The sequence below is a fragment of the Poecilia mexicana genome, unplaced genomic scaffold (assembly GCF_051168715.1).
Source record: "Poecilia mexicana isolate PSO_F unplaced genomic scaffold, ASM5116871v1 scaffold_17, whole genome shotgun sequence".
NCBI classification, from domain to species: Eukaryota; Metazoa; Chordata; class Actinopteri; order Cyprinodontiformes; family Poeciliidae; genus Poecilia; species Poecilia mexicana.
The window spans coordinates 2,680,903-2,699,463 of record NW_028263386.1 but is presented as its reverse complement, the minus strand read 5'-3'; the positions used below and the strand labels follow the sequence as shown (position 1 = coordinate 2,699,463).

At 37.2% G+C, this 18,561-nt stretch overlaps 1 protein-coding gene across 1 annotated transcript in view; it reads right to left on the bottom strand.

Annotated features, from left to right (window-relative positions):
- LOC106909909 (uncharacterized) overlaps positions 1-18,561 on the bottom strand; it is a 40,442-nt gene that overhangs the window by 12,446 nt on the left and 9,435 nt on the right. The window contains exons 3-4 of the mRNA XM_088014777.1: positions 15,234-15,824; positions 4,572-5,060 (exon numbers count right to left, since the gene is read on the bottom strand). Of these exons, the coding sequence (XP_087870903.1) occupies positions 4,572-5,060; positions 15,234-15,824 (1,080 nt within the window). The remainder of the gene's footprint in view (positions 1-4,571; positions 5,061-15,233; positions 15,825-18,561) is intronic.

The window sequence follows — 18,561 nt, the reverse complement described above, 5'->3', positions numbered from 1 at the left end:
TCTGAAGGGACAACACTAAATTATTATTATTTACCATATCTAACTGGTGTTTTAGACCAATTTAAGATTTTACCTTCAACAATAAATTAAAATGAAGATGTGGCATTTTAGCTTCAGCTGAAGAGAGATAGGATCACAGCCCTGCTATATCAGGGCTGTGCAACCTGCAGCCCCAGACCTGCAAGTGGCTCTGTGGCTCACTTAATATAAGAAACAATATTGCCCTTATTTGTTTCATTCCTTTCTGTGAGAAACAGCAGGTGCAAATCGTGACACCGCACCTACCGAGACACTTCCATGTGTCACGGCTGCCACTGTTTTCAGGGCTAGCTCTCAATGTTGTCATTGACTTTGGCTGACTTCGGCTGACCTCGGCACTTCGTACTGGCACTTCCTCTGACACCTGCCATTAGTGCCACTGTTTTCGGGGATACCGGTCAGTGTTGTCACTGACTTCGGCTGACTTTGGCACCTTCCAAGGGATGCCATGACCTCATACTGGCACCTCCCAGGCCTCACGGACCGCTCTCGCCTATTGTCGCTGATGAGATTTAGGGCGGCCATCTTAGAGCGGTCGACCACTCCACTCAGTGTTATACGTTTGACAGGCACAATGACGTATTTGCGCATTTAATCTTTCATAACACGCTGTTTTGTTACTGGAAACCTTATACAAACAGCTGCATTTATAAACAATTGTATTTTTAAAGTACTTTTTAATTGTATTATACATAGTTCAGCATATTTAAATATGCTTAGTGGGGAAAACAATAGAATAGGAATAGAATATTTTTTGGTGACAGCTTCTGTGTCATATTTAATATGAATGAATTTATAATTCAAGAAAACACCGGTGGATCTGGCACAAAGTATTGCATTTCCTCTTAAGTGTTGTGTTCCCTCAAAAAAGCAAATACGCCCTGGTCTATACAGTCTCAAATTTCAGTTTCCAATAAAGAGCCTCAGTGAAAACATGTTGACAGCTGCCATAAGGTGCCACTTGTGCCACCTTACCAACGGGTAAGGTGGCCACTTAATTTTATTTGTTTGAACTAAAGTTATTCATATGCTACATTCTATCTGAAACAGACACAATGAGGTCACAGCAGCCCGTGGCACCCATGGCCACAAGTGGCGCAAGTAAGGTGGCACACCTTAATGTGCCATGAGAATTAAAACATAATTGAGAATTAAAACATAATTCTCTTACATATTTAAATATACAGCCGGTGTTCTGACTTAGCAGAGAAAGACAACACCTGCACTGAATGCATATCAGATGGGACCTCTTTCAAGTTAAACCACCTTCAATTTTTTTACACTGAAGTAAGTCAAAATAGAAAGTATGTACACCTCAAAAACTTTGACAATGTGTGAATCCTAAGCAACATTAAGAACAAGATTGTTACATATTTTTGAAAATAAGAATTACTTTGGGTTATACTTAAGATGGAAATGCTTTTTTAAATGAAAATTTTGCTGTTTACATATTTTAATTGGCAAATATGTTTCAACATTTTTAAAAGTTTATGTCACAAAGTATATGCATAGTAATTGATTTGTCAATATTTATTAGCCATTGTATGGAAATACTTTAAACAGCAATAACATAATTTAAGTTTTCAATAGCCAAGAACTAAAATATTTGTGTATTATAAAATCCCTCTCTGAAATCATTTGAAGTCTTCTGTAAAATTCATGTTTAGTCAACCTGTGAATTTACTACATCAGGATCACATAACATATTTTATTTCTCCATGAGAAATTATAATATTTCATTATGTTTAAATGTTTTTTCAAACTAATAACTAGTTCTACAATATACGTTTTACACAACTACTACGTATTTCCATCTTGGCCAAAGCCCTATCTGGCAACCCAACGGGGTTCAACAGGTTCCACTGTAATAGTGACACTGTTAGATTCAGTTACTTTGGCCATCTTCCTTCAATTAAATTAAGTCAAAAATATTCAAGGTGTTAAACGGATAATTAATCAATACAATTACCATTGAAATAAAAATTTATAAACGGGCAATATAAGTAACACGTTTTCCAAAAACTGTCATTGCCATCCCCCAAAACATCGGCACCAGTTGTGACAGCTCCGAAACATCCTGGACACCCAACGGCAGCTCTAGTGGAAGCCAGACTCAGCTGTTGTTGCAAAGGTGCCGAAACCAATGGCATCCCTGATACCTGCTGTGTATTTGATTAATTCAAAGACGAAAGGAGTCGGCTGGATTATTCAGATGAACTTTAGTGAATAAATAGGATGAACGAATCATACATGATATACAAAAAGTGTAGGAATTCAGCTAACATAAGTCTTTCTGCGAAAAAAAACCCTGAAAAATTCTTTCTTCTTCGTCTGTCTTCAAGTTCTTCTTCTACTAGTAATAAAGCATCATGGGATATGTGGTCCATTTGCCGAAGCCAGTGGCAACCATGGTGGCCATGTCTATGGTGGCAACACTCACAGCTAGCCCGGAAAACAGTGACACTTGTTACCAATAACGGCAGGTGTCAGCGGAAGTGCCATTAGTAGGTGCGGTGTCACGAATCGAGCTCGGCCCTGTTGCTTTCTGTGCCTTTATGAAAAAATAACACAGCTCATCCTGCGTCTCCTCGTCTCCTTCATAATACTCTCCACTGCTCTGATTTGCAAAATCACGTATGAGTTTATAAATGAAGAACTTACACGTTGTATTCCACATTTCCAGCACTAATAACTGGAGAGATTTACGAATGACTCATAAACACGGTTGTGCTAGCCTCTGTAGCATCAGAGCTAGCAGCTAAAACAGTTACTGTTTACCAGCAGCTGGAGCTGCAGCAACTATGGCCGCTGACGGATCTCTGTCTGTTGTGAAAACATCAGCACCTTTATCCAGACCTACCAGAACTTTGTCTCTGCAGCTCCGAACCGACTCTGTGTAGCTTTATTTCTGGTTTCCAGTCGATCCCCATCATCCTGCGCTGAGCATCGAGCCCTTCCTCGTAGCAAATGATGGTTTTTTCAACCTCTGTGAAGATTTCTTGAGCAGCAGCAGTTAGTCGCTCTCTGATAAACTCTCTGAGATGCTGAACTGAAGACATGGTTGCTGAAATATTAGCTCAGATGGGACAATGCAGCAGTTTTCTAGACAAGCTCATGCGGGCTTCTTCTTCTTCTACTTCGATGTTTCTTTTGGCGGTGGGGAAAGAAGGAAATTGGTGCAATACCTCCCCCTATTGAACTGGAGTGCAGCCGACGATAAATGGGGGAAAAACAACTTTGTATTAATTCACAAGTTTTTATTTTGAAACAAAAGATAGTCCATACCATTGAGAAAAAAGATGAAATGCACATTTTAAGTAAAAAATGACAAATCACAAAGCAGATAATTATTCCAACTGTTAAAAAGCTAGAAATATATCTAATATATGTTGTAGTTTCAGAGCTCTTTATAAGTTCTTTGATACATCCAAGCGGCACATAAATTGATACATGAAATTCTTCAGTAAAGCATGAAAAGTTGGTATGTTACTCATGACACAGATTTCCATCTGAAAGTCAAATTTTGAGGAGGATTCTAGATTCAGGATTCTGAAAGCGTCCTGATTGGCTACTTTGCAAAAGTCAGTCAGTGGCATGTTAAGTAACATGGTGCCTCAATATTTACACTTGCAAACCAGTTGAACTGGTTTTGTATATTCTAAATATACTTTAACAAATTTCATAGATATGCAACACAATAAAAAAAAATCCATAAATGGGCAGCCAGAAATATTTGAGGGTCTAAAGTATTTGGCAAAGTGCAAACAATACCAGAAAAGGTTTAATATGTCTTATACTAAATCTGTGCGAGTTAATTGACAAATTCTCATTTTTGTGTATTTATTTCATGTGGAAATTCAGTTTACCAGCATAAAAGAACTCTTTTTTCCCTCCATATTTCATGTGGAAATCCCAGCTCCTGCATATGGATTCTAATGAGAATAATTAAGTAATCAATTACAAAGAACTTTTTTGTTTTACAGGTTTGGCTTCAAAGCGGCCCCCCCCCGTATGCGTTTTCATGTGATTGGTCAACTTATCCTTTCGATAGAAGCTTTTTTCACAAAACTGGCATGAAAAAGGCTTCTCATTTGTATGAGTTTTCTTGTGACGATTTAAGTGACTCATTCGCGAGAAACTTTTTCTGCATGATTCGCATGAAAAAGGTCTCTCACCTGTATGAATTCTCTTGTGGACATTTAAGTGACTAATTGCACGGAAACTCTTTCCACATATTTGGCATGAAAAAGGCTTCTCACCTGTATGAATTCTCTTGTGGAGATTTAAACTACTAATTTGAGAGAAACTCTTTCCGCATGACTGACACGAAAAAGGTTTCTCACCTGTATGAATTCTCTTGTGCACTTTTAAATTACTTATTCCAGAGAAACTTTTTCCGCATGTTTCACATGAAAAAGGTTTCTCAACAGTGTGGGTTCTGTAATGGTTTTTCAACTTCCATCGTTGTGTGTAACATTTCCCACAAATGTCACATTTGAAAGATTTTTTCTTTGTGCCAGGATCAGACTGACTCTCTGACACAGAGCAGCTGCTTCCTTCCTGATCTTTGCTCTCATTCACTGCAGAGACATGAAGGGAAAGCTGCTCTGTTCTACCCTTTTCTTCACTCATATCATCTCCCTGAAGAGTAGAAGTCTCAATCAAAGCAACAAACTGCTTCTGGACAAGCTGCTCTCCCTCCTGACTGCTGCAGAGGTCCTTCTGGTCCTGTCCAGTTGGTAAATGTTCTGATGGCTGCTGTTCATGTTGAAGCACTGAAGAATCTAGCTCCTCTTTTCTTACATACATTAGTGGATATTCTATTTCCTCATGTTTGAGCAGTGTAGGTTCTGGTTCCTCCTCTTCTCTTTTAATCCATTTTGGTTCTGGTTCCATCTGTTCCTCTTCAGTCCACTGATGTTCTGCTTCTGTCTGGTCCTGACTGGACCCACTTGCCAGGCTCCAGACTTGTTGAATGGCAGAAGCTTCCTCCTCATTTGAGACACTTGGCTGTTGGAGGTCTGTGGGAACAAAGGATATAATTTAATTGATGACGATTTCATGGATCAGCCTGGCTTTCCCTGCGGATTCTGGTCTGTAGGCATCATACAGTTAATCTAAAATTAGTTTGTGAAGTTTAACTGAAGAGCAGGTAGACTGGCCTCCACTCTAAGTTACAGTTGTACAGTTCAAAAGACTTTAGTCCCACAGTACAGTTTCATACAGTTTTTTGAATTTACAAATTAATTCTTAATTTTAGGGCATTCAACAGTAAAGAACTCATTGTACATTAAGACAATATGTTTTTAATCTCACTTGTAACCTCACTTTTTAAAGTTGATCAGACTGTAGAAATGGCCCTTATGGAACTGATAGAACAAATAACAGATGCTATTGATCAAAAACAATATTGTGCTAGCATTTATGTCGATTTAAAGAAAGCATTCGACACGATTGACCACAGCATTTTACTCAAAAAACTTATTAAATATGGGATTAGAGGGCCGGCATTACAGTGGATCTCGAGCTACTTGGAAAATAGAAAACAGTTTGTACAAGTACATGATACTAGATCCGAATTTTGTGAAATTACATGTGGAGTTCCACAGGGTTCAGTACTTGGACCTAAGTTGTTCATTCTATATGTAAATGATTTGGTAAATGTATCAGGGTTTTTCAAATGTGTTCTATTTGCGGATGATACCACTTTTTTTTGTCAGGGCAATGATATAAAAGGGATGTTAAAAAAAAAGAAAACAGAATTTATGCAAATACATAAATGGTTCAAACTTAATAAATTATCTTTAAATTTGGACAAAACATATGTTATTTACAAGGAGACAAAGAACTGTAAACACTCAATTTAAAGTTGATGGTGTAGAGATTTGTAGAGTTAGTGAGGTGAAATTTTTGGGCGTGATAATTGACGAGAGATTATCATGGAAATCCCATTTAAATTATTTAAGAACAAAATTAGCTAAATCAATTGCAGTGCTTTATAAAGTACGGGATTTTCTGAATGATCATGCACTGTTTATGTTGTATAATGCACCAATTGTTCCACACTTGGTTTATTGTGTTGAGGTATGGGGAAAGGCATGTTATACTAGCATAAAATCGGTTTTTGTTTTGCAAAAAAGGGCAATAAGAATTATTGCTCGAAATCATGGCAAATATCCAACAAATACATTATTTTGTAATTTTAGGTTATTGAAATTCTATGATTTAGTTGATTATAATATTTTGTTGGTTATGTATAAGGCACACCTAAATAGATTACCCTTAAACATCCAAAAAATTTTGAAAAGAGAGAGAGTAGTTATAACCTTAAGGGGACACAGATTTTTAAGAAACCCAAATTCAGAACTTGTTTGAAAGAACGATGTACTTCGATACAAGGAGTCAAACTGTGGAACGACCTACAAAACGATGTTAAAAATGCTAAATCATTACCCATGTTCAAAAGAATGTTAAAGATTGGTTTTTTGAAGAAGTATGAAATAGTATAAAGTTATAGTATCGTTAGTTGAGATTGATGATTGACCTTGCTTCTTTTGTTTTTCTTTTTGTTTTTTTTCTTTTTTATCACAGAAGATAAATCAAAATTCTTTTTTGCTTTGATTCAGAGTTGAGGAAAAAGGGGCAGATACTATAAGATTTTTTCTTCTTTCTGCTACCTTTCATTTCATTTTTTTTTCTTCAAATACATATGTAGTATGTTTGTAAGTGTATATATTTGTGAAATGTATACAGATGGATATGTAGGTATGTATGGATGGAGGTGTATTTTCTTTTTAATGTTTGTATACTAAAAACTGTTAGGATGTTTTTTTTCTCTCTTTTTTTCTTTTTATATTGAATGAAATGAATAAAAAAAGAACGAACGAACGAAAAAAAAAACTTTAATCAGTAGAACATGGTATTCTGGTACTCTGGATTATAAATGTGATCAGACAAAGACACTTGTTTCTCTAAGCCGCTATTCATTAAAAACAAAGAAGAGGGCATTTCTTTTAATTAGGTGGCTGTCTTGATGTTCAAAAGGAAGTGGATGCAAGAGAAGATTGAAAAGTCCGGTCTAAAATTTAAACCTATTTATTACTGATCAGACTGTACATTTAGTTAAACAACTGGACGTGTGAGAGACGATGTTGGATGAGGTTTTTTCAACACCACACACTGAGGCAGCAGGGCCGAGCGCAAATCGTGACACCGCACCTACTAATGGCACTTCCGGTGGCAGGTGTGACACCTGCCACAAGTGCCACTGCTTTCGGGACTAGCTGCCAGAGTTGCCACTGCGTTCGGCTGACTTCGGCTGACCTCGGCAACTCGTACTGGCACTTCCGCTGATACCTGCCATTAGTGCCACTGTTTTCGGGTCTACCTGTCAGTGTTGCCACTGACTTAGGCAAATGGACTACATATCCCATGATGCTTTATTACTAGTAGAAGAAGAACTTAAAGACAGACGAAGAAGACAGAATTTAATAAGTTTTTTTTCGCAGAAATACTTATGTTAGCTGAATTCCTACACGTTTTGTATATCATGTATGATTCGTTCATCCTATTTATTCACTAAAGTTCATCTGAATAATCCAGCCGACTCCTTTCGTCTTTGAATTAATCAAATACACAGCAGGTATCAGGGATGCCATTGGTTTCGTCACCTTTATAACAACTGAGTCTGGCTTCCACTAGAGCTGCCGTTAGGTGTCCAGGATGTTTCAGAGCTGTCACAACTGGTGCCGATGTTTTGGGGGATGGCAATGACAGTTTTTTGAAAACGTGTTACTTATAATGCGTGTTTATAAAAAAAAAAATTCAATGGTAATTGGTTATTTATCCATTTAACACCTTGAATATTTTTGACTGAGTTTAATTCAAGCAAGATGGCCAATTGAATATACTATAAAGTGTCACTATTACAGTGGAACCTGTCACTATGTTCAAGGACACATCTGGTTAATCACACATCACTGATAGTTAATAGGACTTTTTACTTAATCAAAATGACATTCAACCCTTGCCTATGTTTATATCGCAGAACAGTGGCTGACATGGTGCAACAGGAAGCCAAATGTTGCAACTGGATAATAGTAATAATAATCAGACTCTGTATAACGTATATTGTAGAAATTAATAAAGTTTGAAAAATAAATTTAAGCTTAATGATCATAATTTCTCATGGAGGAATAATAAGTTATTTGATCCTGATGTAGTAAATTCACACATTGACTAAACATGAATTTTACAGCAGACTTCAAATTGCTGTTTAAAGTATTTACATACAATGGCTAATAAATATTGACAAATCAATTACTATGCATATACTTTGTGACATAAACTTGAAAACATGTTGAAACATATCTGCCAAATAAAATAATATGTAAGCAGCACAATTTTCTTTGAAAAAAGCATTTTCATCTTAAGTATAACCCAAAGTAATTTTTATTTCCAAAAATATGTAACAATCTTGTTCTTAATGCTGCTTAGGATTCACACATTGTCAAATTTTTTGAGGTGTAAATACTTTGTGTTTTGACTTATCAATATTCAATATTGGTGTAAAAAATTTTGAAGGTGGTTTAACTTGAAAGTGAAAGTCCTCCTGCTGCCTTGAAAATGCTATTGAAATGCATTTTGTAGCTCAGATTTTAGTCATTTTCTCATCTTTGAATAAGAAAACTTTGAAGACAATGAACAGAACCAGAAACAAACACAGAGAAGCAACCTTCATGTATGCCACACAAATCTGTAATAAACTTGACAAATAATGAAATATAGTGGGGATTAAATTTAATTTTTGGAAAATTATGATAACATGTTTTTTTTTTTTAAATTGCATTATCTTAACAAAAAACACTGAAAGTTATAGTGGCTGCCTGGTCTATTAGATAATAGACCAGGCAGCCACTATAACTTATGACATCCTGTGCACTGTCATGGAACCATGCTGAACATAATGTCACTCTGGAATTGTCAATATCTCATGTTGCCACTGTCACAAATATTAACTAATAAGTCAATATTAGTGAACTTACCCGGTTTAATAATCAATAGCATTATATTAAGGTCCCTGTATGAAAATAATTATAATCCGGAACTGACAGGAGCTTGTCAGCACTGGCATACCATGGCAACCGAGTGTCAGTTGTAGTGGTAGGTACCTAGTGGTAGCTATTATCAGCTGTTGCAGAAGAGGTCCCATCTGACAGTGCAGGAGTTGTCTTTCTCTGTTTAAGTCTGAACACCGGCTGTATATTTAAATATGTATGAGAATTATGTTGTAATTAAGATATATTTTATTTCTATTTGTTTGATCTAAAGTTATTCATATGCTACATTCTGTCTGAAACAGATAGAGAATGAGGTTAGCAGCCTGTGGCACCCATGGCCACCTTACTTGTGTCACCTTACCCAGTGGTAAGGTGGCACAAGTGGCACCTTACCCAGAAGCCCGTGGCACAAGTGGCAGCTTATGGCAACTGTCAACATGTTTTCACTGAGGCTGTTTATTGGAAACTGAAATTTGAGACTGTATAAAAAATAGACCAGGGCATATTTGCTTTTTTTAAGGGGACAGAATACTTAAGAGGAAATGCAATACTTTGTGCCAGATCCACCATTATTTTCATTAATTATAAATTCATTCATATTAAATCTGACACAGAAGCTGTCACCAAAGAATATTCTATTTCTATTCTATTGTTTTCCCCACTAAGCATATTTAAATATGCTGAAGTATGTATAATACAATTAAAAATACTTTAAAAATACAACTGTTTATAAATATGGCTGCATGTATAAGGTTTCCAGTAACAAAACAGCGTGTTATGAAAGATTAAATGTTCAAATACGTCATTGTCCCTGTTAAACATATAACGCTGAGTGGAGCGGTCGAACGCTATAAGATGGCCGCCCTAAATCTCGTCAGCAAAAATAGGCGAGAGCGGTCCGTGAGGCGTGGGAGGTGCCAGTATGAGGTCGTGGAAACCCTTGGAAGGTGCCGAAGTCAGCCGAAGTCAGCCGAACGCAGTGGCAACACTGACAGCTAGACCCGAAAACAGTGACACTAATGGCAGGTGTCAGAGGAAGTGCCAGTAAGAGGTGCCGAGGTCAACCGAAGTCAGCCGAACGCAGTGGCAACTCTGGCAGCTAGTCCCGAAAGCAGTGGCACTTGTGGCAGGTGTCAGCGGAAGTGCCAGTACGAGGTGCCGAGGTCAGCCGAAGTCAGCCGAACGCAGTGGCAACTCTGGCAGCTAGTCCCGAAAGCAGTGGCACTTGTGGCAGGTGTCAGCGGAACTGCCAGTAAGAGGTGCCGAGGTCAGCCGAAGTCAGCCGAACGCAGTGGCAACTCTGGCAGCTAGTCCCGAAAGCAGTGGCACTTGTGGCAGGTGTCAGCGGAAGTGCCAGTAAGAGGTGCCGAGGTCAGCCGAAGTCAGCCGAACGCAGCGGCAGCACTGGCAGCTAGTCCCGAACGCAGTGGCACTTGTGGCAGGTGTCACACCTGCCACCGGAAGTGCCAGTAGTAGGTGCGGTGTCACGATTTGCACCTGCTGTCTCTCCACTGAGGAGGATGGTGCAGGAGGTCAACACATCTCCAGGTCTCTCTGTAAGAGAACTGCAGCAAACGAAGCTGAAGTTGGTTTTCAATTCCAGCTTCCAATAGCTAAAGGGCGATTCCACTTAATTTTTCACTACTTTCCGCATCTTTAATCAACTCTAGTTTAAAAACTACTACACCTAGAGACTTGAAACCTGGACTAGATTATTCTGCTCTAATAGCAGAATATTTATAACCATGTTTGGGATTTGTGAAACTTTTATCTGATTTGTGAAAACTCAATAAAGTTAGATTTTCACCATTTTTGGCACCTTTTCATTACTACAACTGCTCTAATTAAAAAACTACAACTCCTAGATTCTTCAAACCTGGACTAGATTATTCTGCTCTAATGGCAGAATATTTAAAACCATGTTAGTGATTTATGAAACCTTTTCCTGATTTGTGAAAACTCAAAGTTCGATAATCACTATTTTTTGGCATCTGAATCACATTAGAACTGGTCTAATTAAAAATATACAACTCAGACTCTTCAAACCTGGACTAGATTATTCTGCTCTAATGGCAGAATATTTAAAACCATGTTAGTGATTTATGAAACCTTTTCCTGATTTGTGAAAACTCAAAGTTCGATAATCACTATTTTTTGGCATCTGAATCACATTAGAACTGGTCTAATTAAAAATATACAACTCATAGACTCTTTAAACCTGGACTAGATTATTCTGCTATAATAGCAGAATATTTATAACCATGTTTGGGATTTGTGAGACCTTTATTTGATTTGTGAAAAGTCAATGAAGTTCAGTTTTCACCATTTTTTGGCATCTGGATCGCCAATGATCTACTCTAATTAAAAAACGACAACTCCTAGACACTTCAAACCTGGAATAGATTATTCTCCTCTTCAAGCTGGATATGTAAAGCCACGTTTGGGATTTCTGAAACCTTTTTCTGATTTGTGAAACTTCAATAAAGGCTGGATGAGATTATAAATGAAGAATTTACACGTTGTATTCCAAATTTCCAGCACTAGTAACTGGAGATATTTACGAATGACTCATAAACACGGTTGTGCTAGCCTCTGTAGCATCAGAGCTAGCAGCTAAATCAGTTCCTGTTCAGCCCCGTTTAGCAGCAGCTGGAGCTGCAGCAACTATCGCCGCTGACGGATCTCTGTCTGCTTTGAAAACATCAGCACCTTTATCCAGACCTACCAGAACTTTGTCTCTGCAGCTCCGAACCGACTCTGTGTAGCTTAATTTGTGGTTTCCAGTCGATCCCCATCATCCTGCGCTGAGCATCGAGCTCTTCCTCGTAGCAAATGATGGTTTTTTCAACCTCTGTGAAGATTTCTTGAGCAGCAGCAGTTAATCGCTCTCTGATAAACTCTCTGAGATGCTGAACTGAAGACATGGTTGCTGACATATTAGCTGAGATGGGACAATGCAGCAGCTACCTAGCTTAGCCCATGCGGGTTTCTTCTTTTTTTATGTATTTTTGGCGTTTGGCAAACGAGGAAAATGGTGCAATACCGCCCCCTACTGAACTGGAGTGTTGACGAGACAAGCGACGAACAAGAGGAGGGAAATACTTCTTCTTGGTGTTACTGGCGGTTGGCAAAAACTTTTAGTGCCACTACTGCCACCTGCTGGTATGGAATGTGGTTCGTGACACAAGCACACACGCACACACACACACACACACACACACACAAATTTAAACTTGTATATAACTTTGTGCACTATCCATCTGTATATTATACACACATTCACAAACATACCTACTAGATATAATCAAATTCTATGACATAATTTTGTTTTCTTCAAAAATTGAATAACTATTTGTATGTGTTTACGTCCCAAATTCTTCCTTAAAATATCTAATAAATGAACCTTATACTTAATACTTTCAAACTCTCCTCATATATCTTTTCTTTTTCATATTTCTAACATTCTAGTATAACATGCTCTGTTGCTTCATAATTTCCACAGTGATCACATTTGCAAGTATTGTGCTTTCAAATTTTCAAAAGTGTCCAATTTTCAACTTTGTCACTCTTTCTTCTTTTCCATTTCTTCTTTCTCCTACTATGTTTTTTTTCATCCCACCTTTTTGCCATTCGTTCATCAGTTTTTGTTTAACAATACAATTTCCCTCATATTTACTTTTTTAAAACTAGTAGGATTTTGAATTGGCTTTTTATCTGCCCTCTCATTTCCTTCTACTCCAATATGTGCTGGAACCCACACAAATAGAACTATCACACCCATATTTTGTATTCTGAATAATGTATGAAATATTTCTAAAAAAATGTCCGTCCTACTATCTAGATAACATGTTAAACTTAATAATGCAGAGCTTGAATCTGAACATATTGTTTTTAATGGTTTTATGTCTTCTATCCACTGTAAAGCTAATAATGTTGCCAACATTTCTCCTGTGTATACTGATAATCCATCTGTAATTTGTTTTCCTATTTTTGTATTGAATTCTGGTTCTACAAAAGCTATTCCCATTTTTCTGTTATTTTTTATGCATCTGTATAGATTTGAATATATTGATAATTGTTTAAATGTAATTGTACTGAATAATTATCTATGGTGTAACATTTATCTTGTTTCTTTTCCCTTTATTGACATATCTACTATTTCTTCTGGTAGAAACCATGGTGGTTGTATAATTGATATTGATAATTTTAAATTATCAATATCTAATTTCTAAAATTTCTAATTTCTAAACTATTCAATTGAAATTATTTTCTTTTCTTTTCAATTATCCATCCAAAATTCCTCATTTTTCTTTTCTTTTTCCCAACATGGATTTAAAATTTCCCAAGTTGGATGATTAAAGTTATTACCTTGTAAATTTAACCAATAATTTATTTCTAGTTTTGGCTTCTTAAATCTAACAGCATTTCTCTTATTTCTCCTTATATTGCTGCTGTTGATGTGGTTTTAAATGCTCTGGTACATTATCTTAATGCCTGATGTTGAATAATTTGTCTAATTTAACCAGATGTGTTTTAACTAAAATACAACTTCGTATTATTCACAAGTCTTTATTTCTAGACAAAAAGTAGACGTGATATTTAAAAAAATAAAATACACACATCATTAAGTAAAGAAAAAAACACATCACAAAGCAGATAAACGATTATTCCAAGAGGTAAAATATCTATATCTAATATCGCTATATGTTGTATATGTCAGAGCTTTTATTAAGGTGTTTGATACATCCAAGCAGCACATAAATTTATACATGAAATTCAACAACAAACCATGAAAAGTTGGTGTTACTCATGACAAACATTTGTCTTGCAGATGTCCATCGTGGAAATCTGAGGAGGATGCTGAAAGCGTCCTGATTGGCTACTTTGCAAAAGTCAGCCAGTAGCATGTCAAGTAGCATAGAGCTTCAATATATACACTTCCAAAGCAGTTGAAAGGCTTTGATAATAAAACATTCATAAATGAACAACCAAAAATAGGTGAGGGTCTAATGTTATGCAAAGTGAAATAATCCAAGACAGAGTTTAATATTTATTACAGTGAATTCGTGTGAGTTAATGATTAATTCTCACGTTTATGTCCTTGTTTCCTGTAGAAATTCAGTTTACCAGCATGAAAGAACACTTTTTTCTCCATATTTCAGGAGATTGACAGGCGGACTGGTGCAGCGTCTGTACAGGCGCTGTACCGGTCCTTCGTGGTGAAGAGAGAGCTGAGCCAAAAAGCGAAGCTCTCGATTTACCAGTCGATCTACGTTCCTACCCTCATCTATGGTCATGAGCTTTGGGTCATGACCAAAAGAACGAGGTCCGGGTACAAGCGGCAGAAACGGGTTTTCTCCGAAGGGTGGCTGGGTTCTCCCTTAGAGAGAGAAGCTCAGTCATCCAGGAGGGACTCGGTGCAGAGCCACTGTTCTTTCATGTCGAGAGGAGCCAGTTGAGGGGCATCTGGTCAGGATGCCTCCCTGGTGAGGTGTTCCGGGCACGGACCCCAGATAAGAAAATAAATGAATGAATGAATGAATGAATGAATGGATGAATGGATGGATGGATGGATGGATGGATGGATGGATGGATTTTTTTCACAGGTTGGGCTTCAAAGTGGCCCCTGACCTGTATGGGTTTTCATGTGAATGATCAAATTATCCCTTCGATAGAAGCTTTTCTCACACAACTGGCATGAAAAAAGCTTCTCACCTGTATGAATTGTCTTGTGACGATTTAAATACCTAATTCGAGAGAAAAGCTTTCCGCATGACTGGCATGAGAAAGGCCTCTCACGTGTATGAATTCTCTTGTGCTCCTTTAAATCACCAATTCGAGAGAAACTCTTTCCACATATCTGGCATGAAAAAGGTTTCTCACCTGTATGAATTGTCTTGTGACGATTTAAAATACTAACTTGACAGAAACTCTTTCCACATATCTGGCACGAAAAAGGTTTCTCACCTGTATGAATTCTCTTGTGGACATTTAAAGTACTACTTTGAGAGAAACTCTTTCCACATATCTGACATGAAAAAGGTTTCTCACCTGTATGAATTCTCTTGTGACGATTTAAATTTCTAATTACAGAGAAACTTTTTCCACATGTTTCACATGAAAAAAGTCCCTCACCAGTGTGGGTTCTGTAATGGTTTTTCAAGTTATACTGTTGTGTGTAACGTCTCCCACAAATGTCACATTTGAAAGGTCTTTTCTTTGTTCCAGTATCAGACTGACTCTCTGACACAGAGCAGCTGCTTCCTTCCTGATCTTTGCTCTCATTCACTGGAGAGATATGAAGGGAAAGCTGCTCTGTTCTTGTCTCTTCTTCACTCATATCATCTCCCTGAAGAGTAGAAGTCTCAGTCAAAGCAACAAACTGCTTCTGGACAAGCTGCTCTCCCTCCTGACTGCTGCAGAGGTCCTTCTGGTCCTGTCCAGTTGGTAAATGTTCTGGTGGCTGCTGTTCATGTTGAAGCACTGAAGAATCTAGCTCCTCTTTTCTTACATATGTTAGTGGATATTCTATTTCCTCATGTTTGAACAGTGTAGGTTCTGGTTCCTCCTCTTCTTTTTTAATCCATTTAGGTTCTGGTTCCATCTGTTCCTCTTCAGTCCACTGATGTTCTGCTTCTTTCTGGTCCTGACTGGACCTACTTGCAAGGATGGATGGCAGGATGGGATTAGCTTCCTCCTTATTTGAGACACTTGGCTGTTGGAGGTCTGTGGGAAGAAAAACACCATCATTAATATAATTTAATTGATGACTATCTCATGGATCAGCCTAGTTTTCCATGGAGATTCTGGTCTGTAGGCATCATGCGATTCATCTAAAATTAGCTTGAAGAGTTGAACTGAAAAGCAGGTAAAGTGTCCTCCACACTAATTTGGAGCTGTGGCAAAAATGTTCAACAGATTTTATTCCAGAAGTATAGATTCATAAAATTTTTTATGTACAATGTATTCATACAGTGAAGAACTCAACCTACGTTAAGACAATACGTTTTGTTTTTAATCTCACTCGTAACCTCACATTTTAAAGTTGATCAGACTGTCGGCATTTAATCAGTAAATCATGGCTTTCTGGTTCTCTAGATAAATGTAATGAGACACAAAGACTTGTTTCTTTAAGCCATTTCTCAAACAAAAGAGAAATGGCTTGTGTTGTGTTTTATTTCATTAAACACATCTGAGAAATGTAGATCTGGAGAAAAGCATGTTTCGACTTTGACAGTTTGTCAGTCTCCATGTAGAACTGGTCTGGGCCCCTGAACTGAAGGGATAACACTAAATTAATTATTATTATTATTAATACCATAACTAACTGGTGCTTTATACCAATTTTATTTATTTTTTAACTTTAACAATGAATTAAAAATGAAGATGTAGCATTTTAGCTTGGGTAAATGGGTATCAAAATAAAGATTAATTTGTTACCCATTTTGTTGGGTTTATTTTTTATAATTCATTCGCTATTTGACAATCTATTTGGAGATTTTGATACTTTTATGATTTACAAAAAAACTAAAAAAATAACCCTCGACAAACAGGGTATGTATAGAAAGCCTGTAGTTTAAGGTTTAATATATCACTGCTAGCTCATTTGGTCATGTGTTCGTGACGCGTGAATCGATTTTCTTGGAGAATGTCAGGAGGGGAGTTCAAATTAGCATAAATAATGCATTCTGATCAGGCTTTTAAAAAAATTTAGAAAATTACTGGGAAATCTAAAGTGTTTTATTTGCTTCAACATACATAAAATTGGTATCATTGGAAAGGAAAATCAATAAACTTTAGCACAGTGGTGTTGCTTTTCGAAAAAGAAAAAAATTCTGAAAAGGACTTTTGATGGTGGGAAGTTAGGGCATTTTCTGTGATCAGCATGCGTTCTCTCCCATTCCTGAGTGGAAAGAGGGTCGATGCCAGTACCTACTATAAGTCCAATTAACTAATTTTAAAACCAGGCATTAATCAATGTTTTACTACAGTCTACCTGCAATGCATGTGGCTAGTGTCAGCGTAAAGTCCTGACCGAATGAATATCATTATAACCTATTTATGTCACATTAACGACCAACAGCTTAAAAGTTACCGGGTTTATCAAGTTTCACAAATCGGATAAAAGTTTCACAAATCCCAAACAAAGTTCTAAATATTCTGCTATTAGAAAAGAACAATTAAGTCCAGGTTTGAAGAGTCTAGGTTTTGTAGTTTTTAAACTAGAGTCGATTAAGGATGCGGAAGGTAGTGAAAAATTAGGTGGAATCGCCCTTTAGCCATTTCCCGAATCAGAAGCTGGAATCGGAAACCAACTTCAGCTTCGTCGACTGAGAGTTCATTTTAGTTTTGTTTTTGGTTGTTTTGTTTACCAGTTCCAGTATTAAATGTTATTTTGAAAATAATATGCATCTATTTTTGGCAGGATATCGCTTGCAATATTATGTAATTTCCATTAAATCAGTGTAAATAGGTCTTCAAACAATATTATCGTTTATCGCAATAATTTTTGAGACCATTAATCGCTCAGCAAAATTTGTTATCGTGACAGGCCTTCTGTGCCGTTATGAAAAAACACAACACAGCTCATCCTGTGTCTCCTTACTAATACTCTTCACTGCTCTGATTCACAAAATCACGTATGAAATTATAAATGAAGAATTTACACCTTGTATTCCAAATTTCCATTTCCATTAATAACAAGTGGAGTAATATATTTAGTCAGGGGGCTTGACTCATAAACACGGTTGTGCTAGCCTCTGTAGCATCAGAGCTAGCAGCTAAATCAGTTCCTGTTCAGCCCCGTTTAGCAGCAGCTGGAGCTGCAGCAACTATCGCCGCTGACGGATCTCTGTCTGCAGTGAAAACATCAGCACCTTTATCCAGACCTACCAGAACTTTGTCTCTGCAGCTCCGAACCGACTCTGTGTAGCTTAATTTGTGGTTTCCAGTCGATCCCCATCATTCTGCGCTGAGCATCGAGCTCTTCCTCGTAGCAAATGATGGTTTTTTCAACCTCTGTGAAGATTTCTTGAGCAGCAGCAGTTAGTCGCTCTCTGATAAACTCTCTGAGATGCTGAACTGAAGACATGGTTGCTGAAATATTAGCCGAGATGGGACAATGCAGCAGCTACCTAGCTTAGCGTTTGCAGTTTTCTTCTTCTTCTTCTTCTTCTTCTTGGTTTTACTGGCGGTTGGCAACAAACGGTTAGTAGCATTACCGGCACTTACTGGTATAGAGTGTGGTTCGTGATGGTCTATTTATCTATGTCTATCTCTATAACTACCTATCTAAATATATATACACACATATTATGCAAAATAAATAAATAAATAAAAATAAAATAAATAGTAATAATAAATAAATATATCCGACCTGTACATATTCAAATATACAAAGTTATGCATAACTTTGTATTCTACCCATCTATCATACACGTTTTCACAAATACACATACTGTAA